Source organism: Pan paniscus, chromosome 3 (assembly GCF_029289425.2).
Source record: "Pan paniscus chromosome 3, NHGRI_mPanPan1-v2.0_pri, whole genome shotgun sequence".
In the NCBI taxonomy this organism is placed as follows: domain Eukaryota; kingdom Metazoa; phylum Chordata; class Mammalia; order Primates; family Hominidae; genus Pan; species Pan paniscus.
The window spans coordinates 45,400,815-45,424,615 of NC_073252.2; the positions used below are offsets into that span (position 1 = coordinate 45,400,815).

The window sequence follows — 23,801 nt, forward strand, 5'->3', positions numbered from 1 at the left end:
AAATGTTTGCTATTTAGTGTTACCACAATGAGGATGAGCAGAGGAACTATTTACTCTGAAAATCTTTGACTTAACAAATTGCACAAGGGCCCAGATGAGCCATCCCACCAAGGGTCATCTTCATGCACGTGGCTCAACTCATCTGCCAAAAAACTTTCACACTCAGGTCAGGACACTGTTCGTCTTATTTCATTTCTTTAAAAGAGTCAGCAACTTCACAGCATAAACCCCAAGTAGAGACCAACAGAGAAAAGGAAGGCTGCTTTAGCAAGTTCAGCTAAATGCAAAATTGTGTCAGCAGGTGCTCCCAGCTAGTTGCATCCTGGCACTCTCAGTGTCTTCTAACAGTCTAAATAGCTGCTTTCAAACGGTGGACAACATGGCTCAGCATGACATCTCCCTACTGAGAGGACAGCATTTTTTTTTTTTAAAGAAAGCATATGAGTTAATGCCCTAAAAAGCTGCCATATTCTGAAAACAAAGTTCTAAGGATTTAACCACTAATTACTAATACCCAAATAGATCAATAAATAATATGCAAATAAGTTAAATAGTCCCATTAAAAGGATAAAGATTATCAACTGTCTTATAAATAAAACAGGGAAAAAAATCAGCTATATGCTTACTAGAAAAAAGAAACACATTAAATATAAGGAAAAGGGAATGTTAAAAATAAAAGGAGAGACAAAGAAATAACATGCAAACACTGACCAAAAGAAAGCTGATATTGCTATTCTAATATTCAACACAGTAAGCTTTAAGGCAAGCAGTAAAGACAGACATTATATAATGACAAAAGGATCAATTCAATGGAGAGATATGACAATCCTAAATTTGTATATACCTAATACAACCTCAAAATATATAAACCAAAAATTGGTAGAACTACAAATAAAAAAATACATTTACAATCACAATGAGAGACTTTAACAAAGCTCTCTTAGTAACTGATAGAACAAGCGGACCAAACAAACACAAAAACAAATAAACAAAAATCAGTACAGAAGATTTAATTAAACCTCACCTAACTGACACAGACAAAACTACAACCCAAAACTACAGAATACACCTTTGCCCATGGAGCATGTACTAGAATAGATAACATGCTGCACCACAGAATAGATCTCAAAAATTATAAAATACTCAAATCATAGAGTATGTTTTCCGACCACAGTGGAATTAAGGGAGGAAAGTGAAAAAAATCTCCATTTGTTTGAAAACTAATGAATATGCTTCTAAATAACCCATGTGTTAAAGAAGATATAATACTGGAAATCAGAAAACATGTAAATAATGAAAATACAAATATCACAACTTGCAGGAAGAGGATAAAGTGATACTTAATAGTCTTCAATGGATAAATTAGATAAGAAGGCTAAAAATCAATAATCTAAGCTTATCTCCAGAATTAAAAAAAGAACAGCATATTGAACATTTAAAAAAGGCAGAGAAATGAAAGATGAGAGGAGAAATCAATGAGGTAAAAAATTTACAGTAGAGAAAATTAACAAAGCCTGGAGTTGATATTTTTGAAAAGATTAATGAAATTGATAAACTCGCTATCAAGACTGTCTCTCAAAAATAGTTAATATAAAAATTCTCACACTACTGTGGTACATATTTAAAATGTGTATTTAGGGATTGCTAAATATGAATTTCCTTCCAAGTACTATGAAGGAAATCCATGTTTTCTACAGCTCAGGCACTATTAATAATTATGCATTCTGCCTTCTGGGCCCCCAGTAGAGACCACAGAAAATAAAGTTAACATGCAGTTGATGTTAAGCCTTCACACTCACACTGGTATTTCAAGGCAGATCCAAAACATTAAGGTTTAATAACAAGAATAAACCACCCTTTATAAAATGGCAATATTCATCCACCCATCCACCAGCCAGCCCCTACACACACAGGCATGATCCCCTCGGCCTGCTTTATTTTTCTGTGTGACACTTACAACCATCTAACAAACTATATTTATTTGTTTATTGTCTCTTTCTCATCATTCTTTCTTCAACTTCCAAACAAGTAGCTATGGGGGCAGAGATTTGGTTTGTTTTGTTCTCTGCCATATTTGTCCCTAGAACATTCTACAATATGGCAGGCACTCAAGTAATAATTGGTAGACTGGATGCATTTCGTTATCTTCCTTTTTAACTCTTAGTATTCATGATCATTGCAATGCCCACAGTTGAGAAATCAAATCTCCTCAAGTTTCAAATCCTGTACCATCCACATTAATTGGGTCTTTAATGTGGTCCAGGACCATGACAAATACTATCTTTTTTTAAGTTGTTCAAATGTAGGTAAAACAATTACAAGTTAACCATCTTGCTCAAGACTCTAATTCCAGGGGCCACCATTCACTTTAATATTGTAGATTACCATTGACGGAAAAAGTTAACTTACTCAAACTAATGTTGATAGAAATGAGAACTCAAAGAAATCATCTAAAAAATGTCTCAAATGTAAAAGTACCTTATAAAACTTGTGATGTACACATGTACAAAAGTTGCCATCAAATACTGACAATCAAATCTGTCCATTATCCCACCATGTCCAGGAATGGTATTTGCAAAATCCTTTAGAAACAAACAAATATATTAGCAAATTTTCAAAAAATCACCTGCTATAAAATTCCTATCTGTGTCTCTTTGGCATCATGGACTCACTCTAACGAAAATACATTACTATTGGATTTTTTTCACTAAATAAAAACTTATTAGAACACATCCAGCAGATTAAAACCACATCTTCCAAATACATGCTTCTTTTAGAATGATTTCTGAATTGACCCACAGCATTCATTCATCAAACGTTAATTAAATCTAGCACTTACTTTTTTTCGTTAATAAAACTTTTTCTAAATAAAAATTATCTTAGCTATTACTAATCTAATTTTGTTACAGCCTAGCTTTCTTTTTAACCACAAGCTGTTTGGGGAGCTATTTTAGTGCTGCTAAAAGATGTACAACTGGTTCTAACTTGTTTATCCTAATAGTTCTTACTCTGAAATAAACATTTTACTACTATGATAAACATTTCTTCTTCTTTTTTTAAGTGTTAGAGTAAAAAATAAAATTACAGTGAGCCCATCTGGGACACATTAGTCCATTAAATGGCCACACTGAGGGAATGGTAGTAAGCCTCTGCAAACTGACCCTTTACAGGTAGATTCACATGTCTGGGTGCCCAGGAAATGGACATGACTAACTGCTCTTCTAGTTCACTCAGGCACCCTAAAAATATCTAAACTACAACAGCAGTAGCTGTTTGGTTTCCAACATGCAAAAAAAACTCACCATTTAACAAAAAATCTTGGATTGGAGACCATTAAAGAAAATACCATTCTAAATATAACATTTTTCTTTTTAAAATAATTACTGAAAAAGTCTTTGGTTAATTTTTGCCAACCCATTTCTCTCCTTCTCTTCCTTACTAGTCAAAGCATAAAAGAGCCACAGTAACTCAATGCCACTCTGCTATTACAGCCTTCGCAAGATACTCATCCTGCACAGCTGTTGCTGTAGTTCTCTGGGGAAGTGTATTGTCTGCCCTAGTAGGTGGTGAGCATCTTTAGAACAGGAACAACATCTTGTATATTTTTGTATACTGCATTGCACCTTACATAGTAGCTTCCCACTGGCAAATGCTCGCTGAGTTCACTTATTCCCTGACCCCGTAGGCCGCGTGTGATCTGGTCCCACCAAACTCTGCGGTCTCATCTCCTACTCTCAACCACAGCCACACTGTTCTTGCTCACCTTCTAACAGGCTAACCTCTTCCACTCCTCTGTACACTCTGGAACTCTCTTCTTAGTTTTCTCTGGAGGAGTTCTTTTCTCAAATCTCTACTTAAGTGCCACCTCCTCAGAAAGGCTTTCCCTGACCACCCCAACTTCCATAGCCACTTTCTAACCCCAGATGGTGCCTCAGCCATGTGAGGGAAGCTGAGATGAAATTGCTGAGATAACATGTCACTTTATGATGATCTAACCTAATACACAGGGATAATTTTAGGTCTCTGGAACAGGGGTCAGAAAAGTATGTCCCACAGATCAGATCCAGGCCACAACCTATTTTTATAAATAAAGTTTTATTAAATCCAGCCATGCCCATTCATTGACATATTGTCCACGGGGGGCTTTCTCACTGCAACAGCAGGGTTCAGGGTTGAGAAGCTTTGATAGAATATATGGTCTGCACATCCTAATAAATGTATTGTTTGCCCTTTACAGAAAGAGTGTGATGACACCTGACTTAGCAGAATGGACAGTTACATAGCCAAAGGTTCTTCTGCATGTCCCTTCAAGTGAGACTGTAGTAAAACACTAAACTTTAGATGATTCATGGCTGGATTCTTGGGTGAGCACTTGAAAGACCAAGATTCTGGGTCTATTCCAACACTAAAGGACACATGCCATGTCTATAAAGGAAGCTGACATGACACTTAAAATGTATTAACATGGTATGACAAACCTAAAAAGAAAGAATACATTCAGATCAACGTGGCAGCATTTCTGTGGGGTCGAAACAAATAGGATATAAAAGTTGTGGCCTAGGGGCTTAATGTAGATCATGAGCGGACCAAATTCCAACTAGGTTACATTCTCTAATTATATTCTCTAATAATATAACAAAGAATCTAAACACACACCTTGATTTTGAAGGCTCTTTTGAATCCACTGGCAAAGAAGCCTCCAAATGGGCCAATTAAAGATGCAAAGGTTGACAGTGCAATGCTGTGGATCTGGAAAGGGTACAAGCTCACTCTTTCCTAAAGAGGAAAAAGAAGGGGAGGAGAGGGGCTAATTTCACTGAAATTGTATTTGAGCATACCACCTGATCTAAGAACCATTGTGTAAATAGTAAGTCAAAGCACGCACCACATTTTTGTTAATTTTTCAAACTTTAAGGATCAAGGAAGAAAAGTCTATTTAAGCCTTCTGTACCATCCTCTACTTAGCCAGCACTTTCCCTTTTCTCTGTAAGAATAATGACAGGCAACTGGCACACTGAAATCTTGCAGCGTGGTAGTCTACCTTCCAGGTTGTCTAGGAACTTTACTTCTTACAAAGAATCAGCTGTGTTATTTTCCAAATTTTTTTAAACTAGTAATGCTTTGTTGCTGTAATTATATAATTTAATATTGTATTTTATTTCACCTTAATTTTATATGATAAAATAAGGGAAAAGTTGGACTTTTCTCTAAAATTAAGATGAATGCTGTGGAAAAACACAAAAATAAGTTGCTTAAAGATTATTATCAAAATGAGCATCAGTGAGACAATCACTAAAGATTTGGGGAGACAATCATAAAAGCTGAGAAGAATTTTGTAGTCAAATTATTTTGCAAATTTGTAGTTCTTGCTCCTTTTAAAATAATCTGAAACTACAATTTATAGACAGTGCAAAATGCACCCATTTTGGTTGAAGAAAGATGTCTGAGGCACCAATTTTTTTTTTTTTTTTTTTTTTTTTGAGGCAGAGTTTCACTCTTGTTGCCCAGGCTAGAGTGCAATGGTGCAATCTCGGCTCACCGCAACCTCCGCCTCCCAGGTTCAAGTGATTCTCCTGCCTCAGCTTCCCAAAGTAGCTGGAATTACAGGTGTATGCCACCACGACTGGCTAATTTTTTATGTTTAGTAGACATGGGTTTCACCTTTTGGTCAGACTGGTCTGGAACTCCTGACATCAGGTGATCCACCTGCCTTGGCCTCCCAAAGTGTTGGGATTACAGGCATAAGCCAATGTGCCCGGCTGAGACATCCATTTTTTGACCTGTTCTCAAAGCAATAAATAGCCTTGCTCCTAATCAAACACTAGCAGTATAAAAAGTTTTATAGCAGGTAACAGATGGCTTGGACATTGAAAAAGTTCTTGGAAACCATGTACTGAGCACTCAGAGAGAAATAATTTGTTAAGCTACTCCTCAAAAATTATGGATTTTATGTAAAATGATTCAGATACAAAGCTGTACATGTGTGCACACAAAGATACAGACATACATGCTATTATTTGATTCCTCACTTTAACCAGCCACTCACCAGACCTGATGACACAGATCAGGAGGGTTCCACTGGAGGGCATGTCAACATCCTCTAGTGTAAGGCCTCCAAGATACCTTTCAAGGAAGGCACTGTATTTGGAAGGAAAACTGATTTGTAGAAGCAGCAACTTTCTGTCCATAATAAATGTCCTCTAAAAATCAAGGACTCGGTAAACTGGTGAATTTTAAGTTTTAAATTGTGTCAACTGATGTCAGTGATATGAGAAACACATTCTAAACCATCTGATCCATTTGATTTGTAACCCGTTCTCATCCATTTGATTTAAGCTAACACTAAAACCACTGGTATATCAAATAATTAAAAATTCTACAGAAATCAGTTTCTTGTACAAATCTGAATCCCACTTTTAAAGAAAGCTTAATTAATCTTCAGGCCGGGCACAATGGCTCATGCTTGTAATCCCAGCACCTTGGGAAGCCGAAGCAGGCGGATCACTTGAGACCAGGAGTTTGAGACCAGATCGGCCAACATAGCAACACCCGTCTCTACTTAAAATACAAAATTTAGCGAGATGTGGTGGCGAGCGCCTGTAATCCCAGCTACTCAGGAGGCTGAGGCCTAAGAATCACTTGAGCAAAGGTTGCAGTAAGTTGAGATTACGCCACTACACTCCAGCCTGGGCAACAGAGGGAAACTCTGTCTCAAAACAATAAATTACTTAAATAAATAAATAAATAATAAAGGAAGCTTAATCTTCAGAGTGGAAGATCTCTAACCATGTTTATCTTGAACTTTTACTGTACCTGTCTCAACACTGCCTTTAGAAAGGGTGGAAGTGAGTAAGTCTGAAGCTGGAAAAGTTCTGAGGGCTCACATTCCGTCACGAAGGAGTTTACATCACTTCGGTATTCCACTGGGCAGACAAAGTACTGGTATTTGGATAACACATAGGCAGCCTGGTATTAAAAACAAAACAAAACAAAACAAAACAAAAAACAAAGCAAAAGTTTATAACACATTGACTAAACATATATCTTTTAAGTTATACATCAGAAAGGCCAGAGATAGAATGCCAGAATTTCTTTGTCTTAATATTTTGCTATGTATTTTCAAAGTTAAATGGTCATAATTATCCTAGTAAAAGACTTAAAAGACCTTTAGGAAAAAAAAGTTTTTTTGAAATCAATAAGATTGTAATCTCTGCATAATCACAATTATACGGTACAGGAGAATAAAGAACTGAAGTATACTGCACATAAGCTTCTATTAATTTCATCAGTTAATAATTAACCAGTAATTCAAAATTACAATGAAAATAGTACAAAATAGTACAGGTTAAAAACACCATTGTTCTTAGCCAACCCAGAAAACTTTGACTAAATTATTCTTTCCCTGGCCACACCATTGCAATTTTTAAAACTAGCTGTCCACAGCCTTGGAAGTAAGATACATAAAATAAGATATCCTGTTATAAATTTAAATTGCTAGACAACAGCTTATTCTCCTTTTCTTGCAGCCATTCACCCTATTATTCTGCTCGAGAATGATTAATAGAAATTCAAGACACTAGGAATGAATATAAACTGATTTTGCTTCCAAACAACCAGTTTATTTTATATATATAAAATATATATTACATATTATTATATATATTATATATAAAATATATATTACATATTATTATATATATTATATATATATAATTTCATATAGATGTGAAATTTCCTTCCTCATTATTTTATCATGCATTACATGCTTATGGGGTAGCTCCTACTTTTCTTCCAATGATATGGCTATTCCTGTGGTATTTTCAAGTTAGTCTTTGATAATAACAAATTCTTACACTGTTTAGCTTCATAATGTTTAATTATTCTCGCTTTGTAATGTAAAAACATTGGATGAGATTGGATCCTTTTGCATTCTTCTATCTGTCCATTATTATCTCATCAATATTCTACCACAAAAACACTGGAATAATTTTATCACATTTTATTAAAATTTTCATTGCAAATGAACTAAATTTATAAATTAAATAGAGGAATTCTGGTGGTTTCCCCCATCCAGGATCATGGCATATTTCCATTTATTTGTATATTCACTCTCTCCAGGCTTCATGTTGTTACTAGGTACTCTAGATTTGGATACAGAATGTAACCACAACTGTCAGAAACTAGGAAAAGTAAAGCTTCCTGACAGTACTTTTTTGTACATTTATCTTATATCCAGCTATGGTACTATACTCTCATTCTCACTAGACACCTTTTAATAAAAATCTAAATCCTAAAACTGTAAACTAATTTGTAAAACATGAAAAATAGCTATTTAACATGCTAAAAGCAAACATTAATAATTTATAGTTAGACTGTTTCTGCAAGTTGGGCCCACAACAGTAACCACCCACTGAGCCAAGTGGCCACCATGTGTTTAAGAAGGCAGAGCTTTTCAATAGTATTTGCATCCTCTGCTATTACACAAGGCCACCACCTGTCCCAGTACTTGTGCCCCGCCTAAGGCAGAATAGCTGTTAGAAACTACCAAACACAACAGCACAACAGTAAGTCAGCAAGTCAGCAAGACAGCATGAATGGCCATTAGAATTACCTGGGGGTGTTAATTGGCCTGGGATAAGGCTGAGACATAGATTTTGTTTAAGCTTCTCAGGTGATTCTATATGTAGCCAGGATAAGGGCTGCTGAGGTACAGAACTGGTTCTTTTTAGTAGGTTTCAATAAATATATTATTAGCATTTTGTGGTTTAATTTTTCTAGGTTTAAAATTAGACCAGTAAGCTTGGTATCATATTTCGAAATGTATACAAAATAAAAATCTTAGTAATACTCACAATGAATCCAAACACAACTGTGGAAAAGAAACCACCAATGAATCCTTCCCAAGTCTTTTTAGGAGACAACTAAAAAAGGGCAAATAAAATTAAAAAGCTTTACTGCACTCACAAAACTCACAATATATATATATATATATAAACTATTTCCTCAATAACTTGTACATCTCTCCTTACTTTTTCTCTTATTGGAATAGTTCAAAACCCTTTTTCCTTTTCTCTGATCTTGATTTACTAGTGAAAATCTCTCTAATAATATTTAAACACATAGTAGGCCCTCAAATATTTGACATGCTGTGAATATGTGTTTGTTCATGTTAAATGGTCTAAATTGGTTCTGTCTCTCAAAAGAGTATAAACTCTATACTAAAATAACTGTCCCATGACTCTTATGCTAATATAAAACCCGGTAATAGTTGGTGTAAGTTCTTGGAATAAGAATGAGACATATTCATTCCAAGTACACACAGTCAGTATTGACCTGCTATTGGCCAAAAACAGAATCAGTACAACAAAACATGGACATTTTAGCACATATAATTTTCACATATTCCTAATATGCTATATACACACAGACTTCCTTCTGATATGGCAAAATACTCCAGAGCCCCAGATACTGTATTTGCTCAAGTATTGACATATCCTCTCTTTTTTCACAATCTATGTCCATTTCCAAGAAGAAAGGAACATGCTGCACTTCAAAGAAGAGATATTGTTTGTGTTGGATTCAGGCTATTGCTGCCCAGTCAATGGACCATTCATGGAAAGAAATCTGGAAAAAAATCTAGAAGTTAGTGGTGTCGGGGCAGGAGGAAAAGATTCAGGTGCAAAAAGTGAAAGTTGTTGCTCAGGGGAGATAAAGACTGTGATGTGTGGGAGGATTTGGTCATCGGGTCATTAATGAGGGACAGAAACCAAATATCAGAATAAAGTCTCTGAAGTATTAAAATGGGTTATGGGTTAACCTATAGGAGCTCTTCATAGACTTCTTGTCCTGATATTCATAAAGCCCCAAACCAAAACAGTTGGCAGAAATGGTTTCTTGACAAATCTGATAACAATTCTGCCACAGAGAAGGGACAGACACACCTTCTCCTAGGGTAATTCACTATCACTGCCATGAAGTAGGAGCAGACTCAAATTCAAAAGTGCCTGCTGATTATTGTAAAGATAGCTTATCAAATTAAATTGATGCATATCATATCGATTTAGGGGTTAACTGTTCAATTATCTAAGTATATTATACAATTAATCCAGCCTGATAAATTCACTAGAAGGCTGTGTTCAAAATCAGTTGCTAAGATTCTTCCACAGCTATAACAGCCTTTTTGAAGGCTTCTGATATGGTTTGGATCTGTGTCTCCACCCAAATGTCACGTCCACTTATAATCCTCAGTGTCGGAGGTGGGGCCTGGTGGGAAGTGACTGGGTCAGGGGGGTGGTTTCTAATGGTTAAGCACCATCCCCCTATTGCTGTCCCATGAGTTCTCATGATATCTGGTTGTTGAAAAGTCTGTGGCACCTCCTCACTCTCCCTCTTCCTCCTGCTCTGACCATGTAAGATGTGCCTGCTTCCCCTTCCGCCAAGATCAAAGTTTCCTGAGGCCTCCCCAGCCATGCTTCCTGTACAGCTTGCAGAACCATGAGCCAATTAAAGCTCTGGCATTTCTTTATAGCAGTGTGAGAATGAACTAATACAGCTTCCCAAGCCGAAAACTTCTCAGTCTGGGTAGAACTCTTGAATACGTAAATCATGTATTCAAGCTTTAGAAACTCTGGAGCAGCTTTAGAAACATTTTTAAAATATACAGCTTGCTTACCAGTATCCTTATACAGCTCAGCCCAACGCTCTCTGTGTGCTGATGCTTTCAGCAGGTGCTCTCTGTGAACTCCTCCCCAAGAGGGGAAGAGTTTACAGAGGTTTTTGGAAGAACAGGCAGTCCACAAATTCCTCTGGTAATACTAAACTACCCTCATACCACTCTGAACAAACAGAAGGCTTTATATCTGAACAATTGTCTCAGTCCTTCCAAAACTGCGTTCATATAACAATATCAAAACAGCCAGGTAATAATATGTCTGTGAGAACATTATTAAAAACTTTGCCCAATAATGTGAAATGTGTGAATCTTATCTGAAACTCCAACATGAAAAGCTTTTTTAGGCCAGGTGTGGTGGCTCACGCCTGTAATCCCAGCACTTTCAGAGGCCGAGGTAGGTAGATCACTCGAGGTCAGGAGTTCTAGACCAGCCTGGCCAACATGGTGAAACCCTGTCTCTACTAAAAATACTAAAATTAGCCAGGCATGGTGGCAGCTGCCTGTAACCCCAGATACTTGGGAGGCTGAGGCAGGAGAATCACTTGAACCCAGGAGGCGGAGGTTGCAGTGAACCCAGATTGCGCCACTGCACTACAGACTGGGTGACAGGGCGAGACTTTGTCTCCAAAAACAAATAAAAACTAAACAAAAATAAAGAAGAGCTCTTTTAGAAGAAATCAGTTCTAGAAAATGATTTGATTTCCATGAAGAATTAGTTTATTTCTTCTCCCAAATGAGAACTATATAATTTAGTTCATTTCCTTCTTTACCATTGCCCATAAACAGAACCAATTCTATAGCAAAACAACATGGTCTACTCATGTGTATTTTCCTTTCCCTTTCATTATTACTTGTATTTTATTAGTATTTTATTGTAGGGCCCCAAAATCTTCTTTTGGTATGAGTTTGGATATGAAAAGTCACACAAATGGATATGAGGATGTGAAGGTGTATTATATAATCTCTTCTTTGAGAAAGTTTGGTAAAGGAGGGGACAGGTAAGGCGACAGGTTGAAGGGAGAGGAGAGTCAAGGAAAAGGCTTGTGTATAGGCTTGCTGGAAAGGAGGATAAAGAAGAACTGCACCAATGGCCAAGAGAAAAAACCACAGAGCCCAGGGGCGGTGGCTCACGCCTTTCATCCCAGTACTTTGGGAGGCTGAAATGGGCAGACTGCTTGAGCCCAGGAGTTTGGGACAAGCCTGAACAACATGGCAAGACTCTGTCTCTACCAAAAATACAAAAATTAGCCGGGTGTGGTGGCATGCACCTGAAGCCCCAGCTACTCAGGAGGCTGAGGTGGGAAGATTGCTAGAGCCTGGGAGGTGGAAGCTGCAGTGAGCCATGGTAGCACCACTGTACTCCAGCCTGGGTGGCAAAGCAAGACCCCATCTTCAAAAAAAAAAAGGAAAGAAAAGAAACCACATAAAGATAAAATGAAGATGAAAAGGGAGGGAGGGAGGGAGGGAGGGAGGGAGGGAGGGAGGGAGGGAGGGAGGGAGGGAAGGAAGGAAGGAAGGAAGGAAGGAAGGAAGGAAGGAAGGAAGGAAGGAAGGAAGGAAGGAAGGAAGGAAGGAAGGAAGGAAGGAAGGAAGGAAGGAACGAAGGCAGGCAGGCAGGCAGGCAGGCAGGCAGGCAGGCAGGCAGGCAGACTGATGGAGTCATGCCCTTCCTGAGGAGCCAACAGAAGAGCTGATGAAGAACCCAGATGGAAGTACTGAGAAATATGGTTTGCTGCTTCTGCACCATGCAGCTAAGGAAAATCAAAGCACCTCAAAAATAAAAAATGCACAACAGCACAGTTGTTGGAAATGTTCTCCAGTGGCTAATCTTTAAGGTTACATAGTGGCTTGCTTATAAAATTTTTCCATTACCTTAATTAGTGGAGTTCTCCCAAAAAAAAATCCAAAAAGGTAAGCAGTTATGTCATTGCAGATAACACTTGATATTGGAACAAGGAACCTGTTTAAAAAAAAAAAAAAAAAGTCAGCAGAAAAAAGTTCACCTGAGTAAGTGGCAGATATTCGGAAAGGTTATGATTCATAATGAACCATCAGAATAACCCTTTGGATTGCACTGCAGCCTACCCAGAACATAACACTTGCCAAAACAGTAGAAATGATAAATATCAACCAAATTTGCCCACTTACCAATTTAAACAGAGCAAAATCTAAAAATAAACTAACATGCTAGGAAAATATTGCTAAGGAAAATATTAAATTATTGATTTCTACAGTTATGGATGTTTTCATTTTAGTTTTATGAGGAACATGTTACAATAAAAAATAAAAGGCAGACTGAAAGCTAATCTTAAGAAAACCAGCCTTTTAATATGAAAATGAGTCATTTCTTTAGACAGAACATAATCTGATAAATTTATATCAAGCTCTTAATACATATTCTCAATTATTAATTGTAATTCTATCTTAGCTTTTGATTTCAGTAAACCCTACTGAATGTACAGAACCTACTTACTTCAGTAACTGCCCCATCAATGAAAAGTCTGTACAATACATGAAAGACAATCTTAAAATGATTCCAATTACTTTACACACACACATACACACAGAGACACACACACACAAAGACACACCCACACCCTTGGTAAAAAGACATAAAGCTGTCAAGGGAATACAATTTATCTTGACAAAACCCATCAACTGTAAAAGATTTTAATTAATGAGTTTAAAATGAGTGGGGGGAAAATACGGTCAGATTTTTTTTTAATCTTAAGCTTTTTCTCCATTCCAACTAATTTTTAAGTAATAAGTTTTATAATTTTTACCTAACAAAAATGCTTTCTGAATATGCAAGCCACTGCCATAGAGCAATTAACTTCTACAATCTGGAAACCCACTCCTACACAGGAGCAAAGTAGAAAACCTACCCAACTTTCACCTAGAAAAACATGCATTTCTTCACAGTAGTTACTAGTAGGCAAAGTTTTATATTTTTTTGCATTCTATGTAAATAATATCTTAATAAATATTATATTTAAAGTCTATCTTTTGTGAAAAGTTACACTAGGATTTATTAACACCTGAAAATGTAATTAATTGTTTGGGTCTTTTATGGGAACTTCCTATATTTGGAACTTGAATAAGAATGGTATCCAGTTGTTAATGAAGCATTTTGTCTTTAGTTGTCAAATAGTAAGCAAAACTCAGTAAGATAGTTTAATGGAATATAAGAACAACAAACAGTACATTTTAGTAGAAATCTGTAAGACACTGTCCAACGTTAAAGAACTATAAAAGTGCTATGACATACTTATAAAGCAGCATAAAGCATTCTGTTGCCTTACCATATCATGCCTTCAAACAGATTTTGGATGACAAGGTGTGACTGAGTGACAGTTATCAGTAAAGTGACATGAGTCCATGCGAACTGTTAATAGCCCAACAATACAAAAATTAGTGAACACAACTGATCAGTGCAGCTGAAGAAGCAACGGCGATTTGAAACCCAAATTTCTACCATGACTTTTGGTCAAAATGTACAAGTTAGAGTCATATAAAATAAAAACACTGTTAGTAAATTATGTTTGTTTTGTTGCCTACTGGAACCTTAAAATAATGAAAACATTTAACAAAGTAACCTTAATTTATATATAAATAGAATTCTAATTATATAGTACTAACTTTTAAAACATATAAAAAATAAACCATTATCTTGAATCATTAGATTTAAGTGATGATGAGAGATTTCTGTTGCTGGTTTAGCAACATTTAAAGGGGAACATTTTACTCTGGCTGCATTCTGCAGTTATTAACAAAATGCTAAAAAATTCCTTTTCTTTCAGAGTTTATTACGGTAACTTTTTCCCATAAAGAGTTATTTCCAACTTCAAATGATTCAAACCAGCAGGGTTCAATTGCCCTTAAACTCTATCTTTCATACTTGAAGGGTGATCGTGACAGGTCTGTTCAATGACAGTATTCAATTTCAAATTTGTAAAGACCTTTGTGTTTTGCCAATTCTATCTAGCCTGAGAAATGGCCACTTTTAATATAATCAATATGGTTTCCATGTACGAGTCTTATGATTTTGATTGAAATTCATAAAATTACTTTTAAAAATTCTTAAGATTTTGATTTATTCTCCCTGGACCCCCACCCTTGAGATAGGGTCTCACTCTGTCACCCAGGCTGGAGTGCAGTGGTGTGATCACAGCTCACTGCAGCCTTGACCTCCCAGGTTCAAGTGATCCTCCTGCCTCAGCCTCCCCAGTAGCTGGGACTACAGGTGTGTGCCACCACGCCCAGTTAATTCTCATATTTTTTGTAGAAATGGGGTATTGCCATGTTGCCCAGACTGGTCTCAAACTCCTGGGCTCAAGGTATCCGCCTGCCTTGGCCTCCCAAAGTGTTGCGATTACAGGCATGAGCCATCGGCACTTGGCCTTTTGATTTATTCTTAATAAACCTGTTTCCCATTTAAGCAACCATATTATATTGGTTGCTCTATTTTATTCTATTTTTATCTGCTTGAAAGATCCAATTCTCTTTTACCCTGATTGCTTAAAAATGCATTAATTAAATTTTTTCCAATAGATGCCATTTACATTTTCACTGGATATTCTACTATTTTTACTTGTCTTGTTTCTATATAAAATTCACTAAGAATTTTACTCTTCATGCTCAGATTCCCTTAAATTAGAAATACAAGAAACACAACAATTTCCCAGCAATTATGTTCAGCAGAATGTCTTAATGGAGAAAAGCTAAGCATAAAGAACAGAAAATATATTCCAAGTCCAAAATAAGCCTCACTATCACATGAATTTACAGATCTGAATACTACATTGCATTGTACAGTTGTACTAGCTACAGTTTAAGAAAATAAAAAAAGTTCATATGTAAAGTGATACATTTCTTAAGACAGGCTTTGGTACATTGAACAAAATATCTTATGCCAAAAAGAATTACACAATTCTATGACTAACCATAACCACCAAGATAATACATGCTCTGCTGCTTTATGCGCACGCCAAGTGCAAGTAAACATAGTTACTTTCATAGAACAATATGGTAGATGTTTCTCAGACATAGTAACTGTCCAGGAGACTAAGAAAATTCTTCAAATTTCTACAAATTAAAGGAACCCAAAAACTTTAATTTTACACCATTTGAAAATATTCAAAGAAAAAGTTTTTAGTAAACTTTGAAAACAGTTAAAATTTTAAAATCCTCACAAACTTCTCAACTTTAATAGTTTATATCTAATGGTCATCTGAAATCCAAATATCCCTCACATTCATGCAAAACAACAGCTAGCAGATTCGACTGTATCTTCTCACTACAGAAAAAAAAAAGTTAAGGGTTTTTATCACAGATAATGACTAAGGAATAATAGTTAATACACACCATATAAAACTGCAGACGATAATGTTTCTTCACCAAACTCAGTACAAACATGCAGAAACCTGTTCAAGAACAAAAAACATGTGCTCGTTGTACAATTTGGTACAAAGGGTTAAGATTCCTTGAGCCCAAATAAACCAATTTCCTGTATCACAGCTAGGCATATTTTAGCTACTTACTCAGATGCCATCTCTCCTACTATCTTACATTAAGCATTTAAAGTAAGTTTCTTGAGGGAAACAATCTTGTACTCTCCAAAGTGCCTAATACATTCCATGGCACAAATTCAATAAACATCCTCTGCATTAATTCAATTAATTCGTCCCTTGCTAATATGTGGGCATGGAAAACAGATCTTAAATTTAAATTAAATAGTATTTATTTGCTATAACAATGCATCAAGTGTATGTACAGAATGTTTTCAATCTCTACATAATAGAAAAATTAATAATAACTATTATAACAGCTAAAGTCTATTGAATGCTTACTCTTTCTAGGCTCTTATCTAAGCATTTTATCATTAATGATGATCCTTTATTACCAACTGATTTAATCCTTTCAAAATTCCTATAATATAGGTACTCATTTTTAGCTCCATTTTACAGATGAGGAAAAATGCACAAAGGGCTTTATTAATTTACTGAGGATCACAGGGCTAGAAAATAAACACTAAAATCCTATTGACCCTTAAGAGTCACGTGGTTCCATGAACTGAGATCAGCAAAATTCAGGTTAAGAGAAATTTGCAATTTCTCAAAAGCATACAATAATTATAGTAAAATGTAATACTCTTAATAATGTAAAGATTTACAAACAGTATATGTATTTATGTTTACATTTTACAAATTTATTACAATGATAATTTATTAAATTCTAACCAATTAAGTGAAATCTAATAATCATATACTAAAATAATGGGAGGCAATATGAATCACTTCTTGCCAAAAATACCAGTAAACGTCTAAAGATAGGTTTATTTTACAGAAGTGGATATTGAAAATATATAAACCAAATTTAATTTCAGATAAATGGCTATGTATGCATTCTATTCTGCGACATCCTTTTTTTTTCTTTTTTGAGTCAAGTATCGCTCTATGGCTCAGCCTGGAGTGCAGTGGCACAATCACAGCTCACTGCAGCCTTGAACTCCTGGCCTCAAGCGATCCTCCCACCTTGGTCTTCCAAAGTATCAAGATTACAGGTGTGAGCCACTGTACCCAGCCTCTGCAGTATCTTTAAAGAGTGAGTTCTCCAAGAGAGAAATTGAATTTTCAGTTGATCAATTTCTGTATAAATACTAGACTTTGTACATCCAAGTTATACTTATCAAGGCAATTCTACCAGTAGAGTAAACAAGGGTATTACTACTCTCACCAAGCAAAGAATCAAACAGCAGCTGCCTTTCGCTACTTTTGGTGATCAATTTGAAATGCCAAAGCATAAAGGACCATGACAAAATGAAGAGAATGAATACTGACCCCAATCCTATCTCACCTCCTATTTGTCATCTATGAGGTAATCCAACTAACTGGCCTGCACAAGCAATAGGGACACATTTTCTGAGTGGAGGCACAAATGAAAGCCATTATGTCACTTTATTGAGAGAAAGGAAAGAGAGAAAGAATGAGAGAGAGAGATACTAAAACATGAAATTAATGGCATCAAAATTACCAATTGTATGAAAGATTCCTTTAAAAATTCCTGTTTTTGAGTTTTTCTTCTACAGCAGGTAGACTTATCTTGAAGCTCAAGTAATAACATAATTTCTATGCTGTTTTTGTGCCACTGATCCGTGGTTAAAGGCAAACGTGGACTGGACTCGGTTCAAAGCCAATGGGTAAGGGGCAAAGCAGAGACACAAGACAGAAACCATGTTTTCTGTCCAAACAGACCCCTTGACTCTCCCAGCACAGCCTTGGGAACTTCTCAATATCATTAACTATGAATTATCTACTCACAAATACTACTCCAAAATACATGATTTTCTCTTTCTTGAAATGATAACACCATTCACCCTTACTTACATTTCTTCAAACACAATTACCAGTAGAATCATTTAACATTTTCCTAATGGACATTTTATCCAGGACAACCTTGGCAACTCACGTTTACATAATCCAATTTCACCTATGGGATACAATTGTCTGACTCCTAGATACAGTAAGATAATACAGTTCTCTGACTTAGAGGAAGGGGGAGGTATAAAGTGTTTTCCTAGCATAGCTGAGGCTAAATATAGTCATCTCTCAGTATCCCTGGGTGATTGGTTGTAGGATCCCCAAAGGACAAAAATCCATGGATGCTCAAGTCCCTTATATAAAATGGTATAGTATTTGCATATAACCTACTTACATCCTCCTGTGTATCTTAAATCATTTCTAGATTACTTATAATTCCTAATACAATGTAAATTCTATATAAATAATTGTTAGACTGTATTTTTCAGGGGATAATGACAAGAAACAAGCCTATACATGTTCAATAAAGACACAACCATCCATTGTGGTTTTTTTTTTTTTTTTCAGAGTATTTTCAATCCACAGTTGGTTGACTCCAGAGATGCAAAACCCATGGATATAGGAGGGCCAACTGTGTATTATTTTTTAAAGAAAAACATTGTAAAAGAGAAACATATGAACTTAATCTTTCTCATTCACAACTATATGGACATATTAACATTTTATGTTTAAATACTTAAAAATACATTTATATGTTAATAAATCTGTGGAAACGGTCACTTTTTGTACAATTGGATCCATAGGTTTTTTCCCTGATTAACAAAGAATGCTTGTATAACTATTTCTAAATCAAAATCACAGAATGTGTTGTAGTAGTATAAATAAAAGTACTGAAAAGGCCTCCTAATATATAGTTCTTTATATAAAAGTTATACTTATCATCATTTATCTACATAGTATTGTGCCTGGTGTTCTCAATACAAAGATACGTACATCTTGTTGCTCAGCATCAAAGAGTTCTCCAGTCATTAAGCAGAACCAGTTACCCAACAAACTAAAGAGAGGTGTATTCAAAAATAACAAGAGAATCCAGGTGCAGTGTCCCATGCCTGTAATCCCAACACCTTGGGAGGCCAAGGAAGGAGGACTGCTTGAGGCCATGAGTTCAAGACCAGCCTGTGCAACACGGCAGGATCCTGTCTCTATGAAATAAAAGTAAAAATTAGCTGAGCAGGACAGCACACACCTGCAGTCCCAGCTACTTGAAAGGCTGAGGCTGGAGGATCACTTGAGCCCAGGAGTTTGAGGCTGCAGTGAGCTATGATCAAGCTACTATACTCCAGCCTGGACCACAAAGCAAGTCACCATCTCTTTAAAAATTTCTTTAAAAAGGAAGAAGAAGAGGATGAAGATTTTTAAGGGGGTCAGGAAAAGTAAAGGAAAAAACACAAGACACCGAAAAGCCCAATAGATGAGACAGAGGGAATTTCAGAAAAATAGATAAAAAAATATTTATCAAGCACCTTCGATATGCCAGAAACAAGATGCAAAAATGAATAAGATAGGCACTGCCATTCAGGAGCTCTTGCTCTTGTTGAAGACACCGAAAACAAAGAAAAAATAAAGTTGTTTTTAAAATTTACCATTGATGATTAGTCAAAATTTAGTAAACACATATAGCCCTTAATTCAAAAAACAGACAGTAGGATGGGCCCAAGATTGAATACTAAAGCTTCTGACTCATCCCCCATTCTTCCGCTTGGTTATATTCTTCATTATACTTGCCTAAACCATCAAAACTTTCTAGCATCAAATTAAATAAATTCAAAATCACACTGCATTGTGTGCCTTTATTCAGACACCAGGCTATAACTGAGTTGTTCTGAAAAAGTTTTAAATGAATATGCATCGTGGAGATTACCATACAAACCAATCATCATATTAGTTAACATTTTAAAAAGTTTTCTATTAATCTGAATGGTTAGTCTAAGGTTTAGAACCAATACTAGCATGTGTATAGTGTTTAGCAGTCTTTAATTCAGAAATTTTAAGTAGTTTTGGAGATACAGTCCTTTGCGAATTATTTGTGACACTTTTCTAAAGATTTCATTAATATCCTCTGATATAAAAGATACTCAGGATGTTTGGGAAAAACATCTTAATTATGCATTAATTTTGGCTATAACTTAGTTTTATATGTCCATCAATTTTCTTGGACTCAAAGCATTATATTCAGGTCATATTATCTCCATAAGAACTTTAAAGAAATCAAAATAGCTATGCATGCACAAATACAAGCAAAAAATAATTTATTAAATATAATATGCACATCACTATAGTTGGATAAAGAAATGTAAGGTGATGATATTAAGGGTCAAACACCTTAAGTCTGTTTACACATCACTGCTAACCATATAATTGCATGACTGCTCTGGTTTCTAAAGAGCCCCAATTCCAAATCACCAAGTTGATGAGTTCTTTTTAATATATATCTAGACTCTAGAGAAAACGTTTGTTTTATTATTTTTAGTCTCCCTGATTTTCTCTGCTATCAGTCAAACTCATTTTGCAACAAAATTATCTAAATGTCAATATGACTTCTAGGTCCTAGTCAGTGAGACATTTTGTATAATATTAAACAAGTCATTTAATTTCATGGACCTCCATGAGGGTGTCAGAATTGGAGATACCTACATTTTATTTAAATAAAATTCAATGTCAATGAAGTAATTTGAACTGTCTCTGCTTTTTAAATCTGGTAAGACATACATTTTCTGAAGTCATTTGACCACTGTAATAGAACTAAAATTTTCACAGGGCACTTGGAATATTGTTTAACAGAAAGACTTGGATTCCAAAGATTTCTACAACATAATTTGAAAGAAAGGTACAAATATCTCAATGTTAGCATACTTTCTATTTCCATAGTCCTGTTTCAAAGTCTAACTCCATTTGCTAGACTAAGCTCACAAATGTTGCTAAGCACTTCAAGAGTAGCCACTAAGGCCTCAAGACTCAGCAAACAAAACACTGATACTAAGAAAATATCATTAAGAAGCACTGTGTGTGGATGTGCATGTTCTCAGCCTCTTAATCGTTTATTCAACAAATACATAGTCGGACCCTCAATGCCAGGCCTGCACTGCCTTCTGGGAATTAAATAAACAAGAGAGGTACACCATGGGTGCTTTTGGTCTAACCGAGCCATTTTTAGGCAACGCTTAAAATGATAATAGACATATAGTATTGTATGCCTGTTTTATACTGGAAGTTACATCATTTAACTGAGTAGCTCCTAGCTTACTATGAGGTTGCATTTTTAAAGTATATCTGTAGAGCTGGGCGTGGTAATACACGCCTGTAATCCCAGCTACCAAGGAGTCTGAGGCAGAAGGGTAAGTTGAGTCCAGGAATTCAAGACCAGCCTGGGAAAATAGTGAGATCCTGTCTCAAAATAACAAACAAAAAGTACATTTGTGTGACTGTAATGATGTCAATATCCTGGTGTTATGTACTATAATTTTGCAAAATACTATCATTGGTGATAACTGAGCAAAGTGTAAAAGGATCTATTATTTCTTACAACTGCATGTGAATATGCAATTATCGCAACAAAGAAGTGCATTTTAAGCCAATAACTTGTGATATATAAACTGTCATAAACTGTCATAGACTGTTTATGTCATAGACTGTCATAAAATAGCAGTTGGGTTCTACGATCAGCCTGTGGTATTTTTATTTTCTATGTTTTTTTTTTTTTTTTTTGAAATGGAGTTTCGCTCTTGTTGCCCAGGCTGGAGTGCAATGGCATGATCTCGGCTCACCGCAACCTCCACCTCCTGGGTTCAAGGGATTCCCCTGCGTCAGCCTCCCGAGTAGCTGGGATTACAGGCATGTACCACCACGCCCGGCTAATTTTGTATTTTTAGTAGAGATGGGGTTTCTCCATTTTGGTCAGGCTGGTCTTGAACTCTTGACCTCACGTGATCCACCCACCTCGGCCTCCCAAAGTGCTAGGATTACAGGCATGAGCCACCGCGCCCAGCCTATTTTCTAACTTATTACTCATTTAGTATTAACTACAAACCAGAAGAGTTTAGGTCGTTACTACATTTAGTGTGGATTACAGTAGTAACTTCCTATCTAGTCTGCCTGATCATGTCTCCCAACCTACTTCATTTAATTACAAATCTGGTTATATCATTTCTTAGCTTAAAATCCTCCAATGTTTTCCCAGATATAAAGTCCAAACCTTTCCCATGACATACAGATTTTCTCAAGATGTGGCTCCTGCCTACCTTCCCTATCTTCAATGCCTCCATGAACCCAAAACATGCAATCCTTTCTCATTCTCATGCCTGCACAGCTGTTCCTCCGCCTGGAATGGACTTTTCTACTATACGATACCCGGCAACTGCCTGCTTGCTCTTTCCTTTTCATGAAACCTGTCATCTCTTCTCAAAGGCCTTCCATGGCCTTCCTTCCTCTTCTTCATGCTCCTGACAGGACTTGTTCACATTTCAGCAATGAACTAGAAGACTCACATCTTACCAATTTCAAGACCCTGGAAAGCACACAATCGCTTCATCTCCCTTTATATCCTCAACATCATTCACAGTATCTAGCTTTTGGAAAACACTGAAATGTTTGCTCTAAGAATGACTTTGATGACTTTCAGTAAGTTTCTGTGATTCTAAGAGTGTAAAATAAGAAATGGTAAAATATGTCTATGGCAGAAATAAGTATACGGTTAGAAAAATGAAGAAATACCAGGCCAGACATGGTGGCTCATGCCCATAATCCCAGCACTTTTGGAGATCAAGGCAGGAGGATCACTTGATCTCAGGAGTTAGACACCAGCCTGAGCAACATAGTGAAACTCCAACTCTACTAAAAATACAAAAATTAGCCAGGCACAGTAGCGCATGCCTGTAGTCCCAGCTACTTGGGAGGCTGAGGCATGAGAATCACCTGAACCCAGGAGGCAGAGGTTGCCATGAGCCAAGATCACGCCACTGCACTCCAGCCTAGGCAATGGAATGAGACTCTGTTTCAAAAAAAAAAAAAAAGACACAACATTGATTGTATTTTATAGAAGTAGAGTCCAAAAAGTCATACATGGAACAAAGAATTACTAAAAAGGGGCTGGTTAGGAGGCTATGAAAGACAAAATATATAAAAAGAAACAACAAAGAAAATGAACTACACTATCGGTCCACACTCAATTGAGATGTTATTCTCAAGCATAAATTATAGCAAAACCAAAGGGGAAAACAGTAATCACCTTATATGCTGACATTCTACCTCTCAGCTATTGCTGTATATCAATATAGATGTAACTGCAGATATGGATACAATGATAGATGTAGATGTGCCAATATAAATCCATCTATAAGCTATTAATATATGAAGTGGAAAAATGGTACAGAAGAGATACTCTTACTTGTATAAGAAAAAGGGAGGGGGGATATAAACATAAAAGCTTGAATACTCAGACAATATCTGGAATAACAGTAGTAAGCCTCCAGATATCATAAGTAAGGCACTGAGGTGGAGGAGGATTTCATGGAATACTCCTTTCTAGTCTAAATTTTTATCATGGGCATATATTTCCATTTAAAAAAAAAACTAGTTTTTTTTTTTGTTTTTTGTTTTTTTTTTGAGACAGAGTCTTGCTCTGTCTCCCAGGCTGGAGTGCAGTGGCAGGATCTTGGCTCACTGCAAGTTCCGCCTCCCAGGTTCACGCCATTCTCCCGCCTCAGCCTCCCAAGTAGCTGGGACTATAGGCGCCCACCACCACGCCCAGCTAA

General features: G+C 36.3%; 1 protein-coding gene across 2 annotated transcripts in view; it reads right to left on the minus strand.

Moving 5' to 3' along the window:
• The window catches only part of CDS1 (CDP-diacylglycerol synthase 1), an 88,140-nt gene that overhangs the window by 23,120 nt on the left and 41,219 nt on the right, over window positions 1-23,801 (minus strand). The window contains exons 6-12 of one of the 2 annotated variants that reach the window (XM_003832240.5): window positions 16,037-16,095; window positions 13,975-14,057; window positions 12,545-12,632; window positions 8,853-8,921; window positions 6,814-6,966; window positions 4,657-4,776; window positions 2,479-2,582 (exon numbers count right to left, since the gene is read on the minus strand). In XM_003832240.5, the coding sequence (XP_003832288.1) occupies window positions 2,479-2,582; window positions 4,657-4,776; window positions 6,814-6,966; window positions 8,853-8,921; window positions 12,545-12,632; window positions 13,975-14,057; window positions 16,037-16,095 (676 nt within the window). The remainder of the gene's footprint in view (window positions 1-2,478; window positions 2,583-4,656; window positions 4,777-6,813; window positions 6,967-8,852; window positions 8,922-12,544; window positions 12,633-13,974; window positions 14,058-16,036; window positions 16,096-23,801) is intronic. The other variant, XM_008957627.4, reaches the window with a different exon arrangement.